This window comes from Rhamphochromis longiceps, linkage group LG11 (assembly GCF_057381845.1).
Source record: "Rhamphochromis longiceps isolate RC_006_pf linkage group LG11, R_longiceps_female_GT1.1, whole genome shotgun sequence".
NCBI classification, from domain to species: domain Eukaryota; kingdom Metazoa; phylum Chordata; class Actinopteri; order Cichliformes; family Cichlidae; genus Rhamphochromis; species Rhamphochromis longiceps.
The window spans coordinates 29,120,850-29,131,307 of record NC_140567.1 but is presented as its reverse complement, the minus strand read 5'-3'; the positions used below and the strand labels follow the sequence as shown (position 1 = coordinate 29,131,307).

Sequence of the window (10,458 nt, the reverse complement as noted above, 5' to 3'; positions counted from 1 at the left end):
TCAAACGATTGTGTGATCAAAGAAGAACTCCTGGATATTGTGCCATTAAAAGACAGAACCCGTGGCATAGATGTGAAAGAAACCATGATGGCTGCATTTGAAAAAGCAAATCTGCCCATAACGAAATTAACTGCAATAGCCACGGATGGAGCACCAGCCATGATGGGATCTGTGAACGGGCTTGTGGGGCTGTGCAAAGCTGACCAAACTATTCCTGACTTTTGGAATTTCCACTGCATCATCCACATGGAGCAACTCGTGTCTAAATCATTGAATTTAGATAACGTCATGAAGCCTGTGATGGAAATTGGCAACTATATCCGCACACATGCGCTTAACCACAGGCAATTCAAGAATCTCATCGCTGAGCTGGACCAAGGGCTTCCAGGTGACCTGCCGCTGCACTGCACTGTGAGGTGGCTGTCAAAAGGCCAGGTACTCTCTCGCTTCTTTGAGCTTTTGGATGCCGTGAAACTGTTTATGGAAAAGAAGGACAAGGACTATCCCGAGCTCTCGGACCTCAAGTGGATTATGGATCTGGCCTTTTTGGTCGACATGCTGTGTCACTTGGACAGACTGAACCTGACCCTGCAGGGTAAGTTAAAAATGCTCCCTGACCTAGTGCAAAGTGTGTTTGCGTTTGTCAACAAACTGAAGCTGTTCAAGACACATATTCAAAAGGGAGATTTAACGCATTTTCCCACTCTGCTAAAAGCCAGCGGGCAAGTCGCCAGTGCTGCCCTGAGTAAGCAAAGAGCCAGATATGCAACGCTGATTGAAAACTTGCACGAAAGCTTCGTGACCCGGTTCCATGATCTACAATTGAAAAGGCCACAGATTACGTTCCTCGTCGACCCATTTAATGCAGAGACCGGCTGTTTGAAAGTCCCGCTAGTCACAGATGAAGCTGCGGCTGAGTTGGAGATGATCGATCTTTGTGAAGAGGACCAATTGAAACCTGCTTTAAGGGAAGGGACCATTGAGTTCTGGAAAAGTGTGCCAATGGAAAAATACCCCAATGTCAAACGGGCTGCGCTTAAGATACTGTCAATGTTTGGGTCAACATACGTCTGCGAGTCTGTGTTTTCTACCCTAAAACATGTGAAATCAAAGCATCGATCTGTTCTGACTGACACACATGTGAAAGAATTGCTTCGAGTGACAACAACGGAATACAAGCCAGATTTAAAGAGGATTGTTCAAGGCAAGGAATGCCAGAAGTCCCACTAAACAACATGCATTATAAAAGTAAATGCTATTGTAGATTATTATATTTTTGTTTGTGGACTTGGTTGAACTGAGAGTTTGTGTGTGTGAGACAGTGCACACAATGTTCATTGTTGAAAATGACTGGCCTGTGGTTTTAGTACTGTAGGAGTCCATTTCTGTCATTATCATGTTGGTGTGTGACATTTACAATAAATCTGGCTGAGCAGAGGTGTGTGTGTGTGTGTGTGTGAGTGTGAGAGAGAGAGAGAGAGAGAGAGAGAGGGAGGAAAGGATGGGTGATGTTCATGTGTGCCCATGCGTATGATGTGGCTCTTTGCGGTAACACAGTAAAAAAAAAGTGGCTCTTGGTCTCTGACTGGTTGGCCACCCCTGCTTTAATAGATGACATTGAACCACTAATTTTAAAAAAAGCTAATTCTGAATTTACTGTGTCCAAATTTCAAGCTTTCGATAAACTTCATGCACTTTAAAATTGAAATATAATAATACAATCTGCGCTGTTGAACCACTAAATCTGTGCGTATGGTTTGACTCCAAAATGCAGCTTGTAAAGGATATGGTTTCCCATCCTGAGTCACAGCCTGGGAAATGGCCGAGTTTTATATCCATGTATCAAAGATATGACTGGAAAAGGAACCAAGAGCTTCTTGAGTTTCAGCCACCTGTTGAAACAAAGCCCATCTTAAATGATCTCCCTGCAGTCCCAATCCAGTGTGTGCTCAGTTCAGTTATACTGGGTAACTGCTACCCTCTTTAGTTCAAAATTCAGGCAGCTGTATTAGCTGAGGGCACGAATGCTTTTAGACCGACTGTATTAAGAAAAAGCAACAGAAATGACTCATTTTGAATTTATTGGTTTTAAAAATACTATCAAAAGAAATCACTTATTCAAACAAAGGATTATTATTTGTAGCAAAAGACTGACAGACTTTTCCCCTTGTCTTTACAGAATCCTCAACTGGCAATGTCACAGTGCAATTTAACTCCAGGAATTTCAATAACATACTCCACTGGGATCCTGCAAAGAGTGATTTTCCAGGGCAAAGGTTACTCTATAGTGTCAAGTACAAGAAGTAAGTCCAGCATGATTGATGCAAGATTATGTGACAGCTGTACTTTCCCTGCACTGTTGCTCTGATATAAGGGGCCAATGCAAACACACTTTTTTGCCAAGTGTTGCTGGTGTCTCATTACAAACTGTCGTGGAAAAGTTATAATGCAACTTGACAACAAGTTAAGAACACAGGGCTGGGTGCCACATGATTTAGGGTTGTTATATAGATGTAGTGTTGCGATGGCAGGTATGGCATGCTGGACAAAACCTTGCTTATTTTTACAAATGTCCTCTGCTCACATGACTTGTATAAAATAATCTTAATCTCTGTTTTATCATTTCTGTATGTTTACTAAAGACATTTAAAAAAAGACTAAAATTGCCACAGACACACACTGTTAATGGTCCTTCCATGAACTACCCCACTGCAGTGGAAAAATACTGTTCTGTTTCTGAGCTCACATACAGGCTACTGCAGAGACAAAAACAAATATTCAATTACTCTTTGAGTAAATCCTGATAAAATCTAAGCTGATTTCAGGCCTTTTCTAATGATTCATACATTTTTGATGACGGTTTTTGGAGATTTGAGATTGGGTCTCTTCATACAAAAACATAGAAAATTGCCATTCTTATCCGTCAGGATCTAGAAATCTATTTTGCAAAGAGTAGAGGCCCCTCTGTTGCTTTCCCTCACCACCTCTTTTCCCCCTTTCTCTCCTCCCCTACATGTGTGTTTATAAAAACACAGTGACTCACAACGTGCCTCAAAAATCCCACAGTTAGTCAAGTTTATCATGCTGTTGTGTGGCTTAGAAAACTTCTAAAGAACGTCTAAATATCTCCAAAAAAATAAGGCTTGTTACAAGTGATTAGCAGCCTACGTGTTTGTTTCTATGCTGCTTTCGTCACTAAAGAGAGCTCCAATACTCATATGAAGCTTCCAAGCTGATTTCTTTTTTTACTCTTTTCAATCAGTCTCTACAAACGGCCTCCACAAAGTGGAAATGTCATCTTGTCCAATTAATCATGATGTAGTTTCTTAGACAAATGTCAAGTGCTCCTCCTATCCAATTGACTTTTCTCCCAGCTACTGTCACTTGAAATTTCTGGAGTGATTTTCAGCTTCATTTTAGCTGCAGAGAAAGACTAGCATGCCTGCAGGATAATGGTTTCTTATTAACACAAAATGCTCATTTGTCTCTCTCAAATAAAAAAAACGTATGTGTGGTAAAATGATTATGGAGAATTCTGTGAATTCAGTGCAGCCATTGAGGCGCATAACATTTTCAGTGCTTGAATGCTGGTTTTCACAACTTTTTATAATATACAAGGATTATAATGAATAATTAATATACTTTGCTATCAAAATTCGATTATATTGCACTACTCTCTTTACAGTGATGATAGTGATCAGTCATACAAGATAAAAGACGAGTGTCAGAATATCACCGTCCTGTACTGTGACCTGACGGCAGAAACGCCCTTTGTTTATGATGTTTCTTACCACGCTAAGGTGTTGGTTAATGGCAGAGCTCACGGTTCCACTGAGACAAGGTTTAAACCTTCAGAACACAGTAAGAATACCCATACTCAATCATACATTTCCTTGCATCTTATAGTAAGAACTATTATATCGCAATATTCATCGATTCATCTTTTTTTCCCCATCTTCATCTTTTCTCCATAGCTATTTTTGGTCCACCCATCTTGTCTACATCCACAACAGAGTCGTCTCTGTTTGTTAATGTCACCTTGCCTGTGGGACCAAATGGAGTCTCCATTGCAGACATCATCATTAATGGCAGAAAAGTGCTATTCGAGACTAAATTTATCTATACCTTGAATTTATACTACCCAGATTGGGCTACAGCGGTGAGTGGGAATTTACAATATAAAACATACTGTGTGCATATCTATGTATTGTGTAAAATACGGCACAAGTGAAACCAAAATTACAATAAATTTAAAAAATATAGACATTTAATCTACTACTGTTTGCTGATGACAACAACTGTATGTATCAGTAAGAACAGTGAACCAGTCTACACACATTAAAAAAAGCTCAACTCTGGTAATTCTTATTATTTGAGCCCAACCAATATATATTGGCTAATATTAGCCATTCAGTGATAGTATTTATAGCATTTATAACACCTGATAAGAGTAAATTAACAGCCTTCAAGTGCATTATGAATGTTTTTAATACTATGACCACCAGAGGACACATCTTCAACTTCCCTGTTGGTAACACGTTTTTGGAACCTACAAACACAACAACTAAGTGATCAGAGGAAAGTTAAGCATAGTGTAAATGAGTGATCAATGACATATTATAATGTTTCACTGCACTGCCATATTTTGCTAAGGACTAATGACTCATAAGTACGCACTAACAAACACTAGCAGACGTTAGGGAGCTATATTTATGTTTCATGTGAATAAAAGGGTAAAAAAAAAAATACAACATGAGTATTGAGCTTAACTGCATATCTGTATTTTTATCTTCTGTATCATTTTGTCAAGTGGGCTCTGATTATTGGGGGTGGGTGTTGTTGTATGTTATTTTACTACTAAAGAGCATAGAGAAATTAATGTTGTTGACTAGAAACTTTTTTTTTCTAGCTTGAAGCGTACAAATGCATAAGAATAGGGTTGAGTTTTAAGTATTTTTAAACAAGGAGACAATGCAAACACAAAATAGGAAAAATCAGATTAGAGTCCAAAGCAAAAGATCAGGGAAAAAAACTAAGAGCTACATTAAAAGGCCATTTTAAAGGGTTGTGAATAAGGAGTGCTGATTCCATTTTCTTCTGTAACTGATTACCTGCAGTGGCAGGAAATCCCATCTATTTTCCAAATATGGACTGCTAGAAAATGACATAACTGAATTATTCTCTCCTTGCCTAAGTGTTATTTTTCTACTATGGATCAAGACAAAAGGATCGAGACAAATTATGCAGTGCTCTCTTCCATGTGAACGCCTTTGCTAATGTCAAGACAGTCACGGTCAGGTGATGCCATGACATCCTTTATTGTTCCAATATGTTTACATTAAATAAACCTGCTTTCGAATTGTGTTTGACTTCGTGGCTTTGGTTATCTTACTATGACAACCAATCCACACTGGCTTTGAATAACTGAATTTTAAACTGAACTGAAGCTTGATCTGGATAAAATCTGATCTCTATATTGTAAGTGGGCCCCTGACATGCATTTTAAACTTCGTAACAAGCTGAGAAACATATTCTAAATTATTTTAAAAAGCATTTACCATTAGTTCATGTTTAGTTCTCCTGTACATTATAACAGAACACAGCAAAATGTGTTTGATTGCTCTAACCTGTGATTACACAACTATCATTAATATGAACGTATTTTTCCTCTAGCACTTTGAGAGCCACACTGGCCAGTTCAGCATCGACTTAAAGAAGAAGTCTAAATACTGCGGCACAGTCATCTACAAACCATCTTCTGACTGGGGTCGCCCGAGCAGTGAGAGCGCCTCCTTCTGTGTAACACTGCCAGGTTAGCACAATAATGGCAACAGCATATAAAAATATCATTTTATTCAAACATGAATATGTTGGTTGTTTGTTTGTTGGTATTCAAACTATGATGGGCTGTTTTTGAACAACAAAACTTGATGTCAGTTTTGGATGTTAATACTTGTGTACCTTTTTTAAAACTCCTGTACCCTGATAATATTTACAAAAATCAGGTTTCACTTGAGAAAATTGTGTGCTGCTTGACAACCCCATAGGAAGCTTTCAAGGGTCCACCTGCTGAAGAGAAAATGCAAAAATTAAGATGCTTGAAAATGCTGCTTTTTTTTTTACATTTGACTTTAATCAGACTGCACAAATTTCTTCGAGTGACTGCAGTGTTTGATAATAAATCAAGACAGTTTGTTATAAATCAGCGCTTCTTAAAGCCTTTGCATCTGCACCACACAGATGAGGCACTCACTGGCACTGCAATGAAGCAGAAAATGAGGCTACACAATAAACACGCTGTTCCTTCTGTAAATCTGTACTAAAAACGTAATCTTTTTAAATCTCAAAAAAATCTACCCCTATTATTGTGAACTCGATTAGGCAAGAGATAAGATTACACATTGGACTTGCAAAGATAATGTTCTCACCTGTGCTTGCCAGTGTACATTCCTTAGTGCCATATATGACAGTAAAAGCCACAAGTGCAAAGGAGTTTTCACAGAAAATCCATTTCTGTATTATTTTAGAGGAGTTACAGTTAACTATCATTCAAGTTCATCTCGAAAATACTTCTACATACCGGAAATTCAGGAATGTCTGTATTCATGTGCTCTGTGTGACAGGTGTAGTCAGGATACTCCTTGAGAACATTCCTAAGCATGCACGTCACCCTGGGAAGTTTTATAGCTCCCTGCTTTTAAGTGCTCAAGCATTTTCCTGTAACATGTCTATCAAACAACCTTTCCTCTATTTCAGAAAATCCGTGGATGCTTCTGCGATGGCTTCTCTTGATTGCGGCTGGTGTGGTTGCCTTAGTCATAGTATCAGCTGTGTGTACGTGCAAATATGTGAAAGGTGGAAAGTCAAAGAGCATGACACAAGCACTGGTAAGGCCATTGTTTTGTGTCTTTGTGTCCTTCCTTACTGTCACACAAGGAAATGTTGTCTTACCGGAAAATCAATATCAATTGCACATCACTAACTCAACACAGATTCAGTTTGATAAAGTGTAGCATCAACTTAAGATACAAACAATGAAACACTGTGGGTGTTGTTTTAGTAAAGTCAAAGGAGCATGTGCAGTGAGTCATGGTTTGGTAACAGGTGTTTTTTGTAGTCTGTGTATGCTCTCTTTGCTTTTTGTATCAACGTAGCATTAACTGGGATATATTGCTAAAACATTTAGAGAAAATGAAAACCATACCCATCTGACATTCGCCTGGCAGTCAACGTATACCCGTATTGTTGAGATGGCGATTAATTTTGTGCGAGCAATTGCCCTTTAGGTGCACTTCTTTAAATATGGTGAAATTTGATGTACTTCATTCTTTTTTTTTGGGGGGGGGGGGGGGGGGGTATATATAAAAAGGAGCATTGTGATTTTGTTACATCTATATCTCTGTACTACAATCTTGAGGCTCAGTAAAAATTAATTTCAAAAAAATGTAGCATTAACTACAGATTTCTAAACAGCTTGGTAGACCTAAAAATACTTTTATCAATTGTTCAAATCGTGTGTGTTTGACTGATCCATATCGCTTCATTGTTTTGGAAACAGGAGGTAACCACTTCTGAAACCCCTAAGATACTGCAGGATCCAGATAGAACTCTCGTAATTTCTCAAGTCGAGGTATGCCCTCACATGGATAAAATAGTTTATGCCAAAATCCAGATGAATAAAAATGGGCCTTCAGTTTGGAATGGAGGCTATTCCCCCCAGGACATCCCTTTCCCTCCCTGGCAAGACCACACTGGCTCCTCTGTGGACACAGGAACACGCAGAACTCCAAATTCTGAGGACACAAGTGCCCAGTCCTCTGACATCTACAGTTCTGTGGCTGTTCTACCTAAAGAGAATGATGACATTCAGGAGGCTGTCACTGAACGTGAAAGACCATTACCGGATGCTGATTCTTGTGACACCAACCCAGATGGGAAGCTGCTGCTGCACACAGTGCGGGATATCAATGGAAAACTCATGTTGCCTTTCCTCAATTTTCAGTCACAGAGCAGCAATAGTGATGCAACATGCCTGTCAAACAAAGAGAGAAAACCTCTCCTATCAGACCTCATACCCTCTATGGATGAGTCATCGTTAGCTTCCTTGCTCAGCTTAAATAGCTCAGAGTGGTCCGATTCTGGATGTGACGATAGCTCTTCAACGACACCGACCCACTCATACTGCACCACCCGTTTTTCTCCATCTCAACCACTTATTCCAGATTCTGACAAGGAATGTGAGACTACACTATCGAGTGATGTCTCATTTGAATCAGGATACAAGCAAAACTGGATGCCTGAATTATGTAGCGGACCTTCTATTATAGACAGTTGCAGAAGGACAAACTACATGTGGACCTGCAATGGCTCCAAAATGGAAGACGACGACAATGAGGAAGTTGAAGACCAGGGAGAAGAAGAGAAATCAAGACCAATTTTCCTGGGAAGTTGGACAATAAGAATTCAAGAATAATAGACTTTGATTGACCCCTAACCCCCACCCACACATCCCGGTCCTTGAATAACTATAGAGAACATTTCTCTGTTTTTTTGACGGGAGGACTGACAGTACTTTGGAGGCAGAAATCCAGTAGATGGGTGGGTTAGCAACACACTGTGTTGTTCAAGATGGAGAACTGCCTCTGAATTGTTAAGTACATTTCACTCCTATGCGTGGCATATTTTCCTGTTTGTATCGTATATTTTTGTATATTTTTATTTATTATCTGACAATTGCAAAATATTGGTAGAAACTAACTGGGTTTACATTTAAAAGCCTGGGTGCATTTGCTGTTTATAAATTCTGCAAATTCTTTGTCACTGTCACTTTTTAGCCAAAAAACCCACTTAAAAAAAAAACAAAAAACAAAAAACAACAACATAATTTGCATTTTATATGAGGTTAAACAGCCAAAGTTTACCTCCTTCCAAACTAATAACATCTGTTCTGAATATGTCATTGTGTAATGTCTAAAGTGAAGTGAATAGGTGTCAACAAACATCTCATTTCTTAGGGAATTCATAGCATATCTCACATTTTATGTAATGGGCAACAAAAAGAAAAAGTTGCACACTATTAATAACTCCCAAAACTCTAATGACACATCACAAGCATGCGTGTTTGTGTGTTATCTCTTTGACAACATGTTGCAACTTATTACAAACCCTAAATACACAAATCCAGTCTGGTCATTTTTAAATTACAATGTGGGCGATCAGCCTTAAAGATTAGATGGGAAAACAAATGCGATTGCATAGTGGCTGAACACAGCAGCAGACTGAGCCCGACACTTATTGTCACATATTGAGGTGTTTAAAATGGGAGTAAAATGACTGAATGTCTGCAGGACAACAATATATTCAATTTCTTTTCTCATCAGCATGTTTCAGTGTTAACAGATTTACAATTCATGAAATGGCTACATTTATGTATATAAAAAGAAATGGTTTTTTTCATCGCAATGTTTACGAACTCAATGTTTGCTGTTCTTCCAGCAGAAGGAAACAGACGGTATCACATATATTAGAAGGTGGCGTTGGTTTCCACGCACGCCATGTAGATAACACTGAGGCTTTTAATAGCGTCAGTGCAGACTTTTAAATACACCTATAAAGTAATAATGTCAGGTGTGTTGAAACCATGTGATGTGAGTCACAAATGAACTTTGTACAGCACATTTTAGACGTCTGTTTTATAACAGATGATATATAATCTGTCTGTGTTCTTTATTTACACTTTGTAAATTTCCACTTACTGTTTATGTTGGAAGTTCATCTTTGCAAGTCTGAGTAGCATTAAGAGATAAGAGTTTAATAACAACCATTGAGTAACATGTTCTACAGTAAAATTTGTGAAAGTGTCTCTTTCAGTTTTGAGTTATTACTGGAAATTATTAAAATGTCTATATACTGGAGAACTTCCTTAGAAACTGTTGCAGTGTGAGTGTAGCAGAGACACAGTTCTGTATGCAAGCTTGATTGGGAAAACTCTGAACATATTCTGAAGAAATGTCTAAGAAATGTTTTGATTAATGGGCATTCACTAACCAAAATATTGGTTAGACAGTGCTTATGTGAAAAAACCATGCCAACGAAATAAATTTGCATCTGTTTTGTAACATACTGAAAGTTCTTGCAACATGCCGTACACATTGACCTCGTCACGTAATAAAGAGGTGATGTGGACGGTGCAAAGAATCCAAAGTTCAACTCAACCGCCTGTTGCTAAGTGCATGTTTTCAGTCAACTAATGATGATAAAGTAGCTTTGTTTTTCTACTTCTGCCTGGGTGAACATGCTGTAAAAGTCTCGTGCTTAACAGTTTAAAAAAAAACAGTTGTTATGTTGAAAATCACAAGTGGCACTGATTTAGCAACAGACTGCACACTGAGAATAGAAATGTCATTAAATGGTTAAATGGTTAGAAGGCACGCTCAGAGGGGGTAGTTTAAATTATAG

At 38.5% G+C, this 10,458-nt stretch overlaps 1 protein-coding gene across 1 annotated transcript; it reads left to right on the top strand.

Annotated features, from left to right (window-relative positions):
- Window positions 1-288: 288 nt before the first annotated feature.
- ifnlr1 (interferon lambda receptor 1) lies at window positions 289-10,203 on the top strand. The gene is made up of 7 exons (XM_085424195.1): window positions 289-595; window positions 2,180-2,303; window positions 3,686-3,861; window positions 3,975-4,159; window positions 5,674-5,812; window positions 6,757-6,887; window positions 7,559-10,203. The coding sequence occupies exons 1-7, from the start codon at window positions 289-291 to the stop codon at window positions 8,471-8,473; spliced, it is 1,977 nt and encodes a 658-aa protein (XP_085280321.1). The 3' UTR covers window positions 8,474-10,203.
- The last annotated feature ends 255 nt before the right edge of the window (window positions 10,204-10,458 follow it).

Excerpts from the sequence above, each read along its gene's own strand:
- ifnlr1 (XM_085424195.1), top strand. The coding sequence starts at position 289 with ATGAAGCCTGTGATGGAAATTGGCAACTATATCCGCACACATGCGCTT. Across the intron at positions 3,862-3,974 it reads GTTTAAACCTTCAGAACACA|CTATTTTTGGTCCACCCATC; the intron begins GTAAGAATACCC and ends TTTTCTCCATAG. Across the intron at positions 5,813-6,756 it reads CTTCTGTGTAACACTGCCAG|AAAATCCGTGGATGCTTCTG; the intron begins GTTAGCACAATA and ends CCTCTATTTCAG.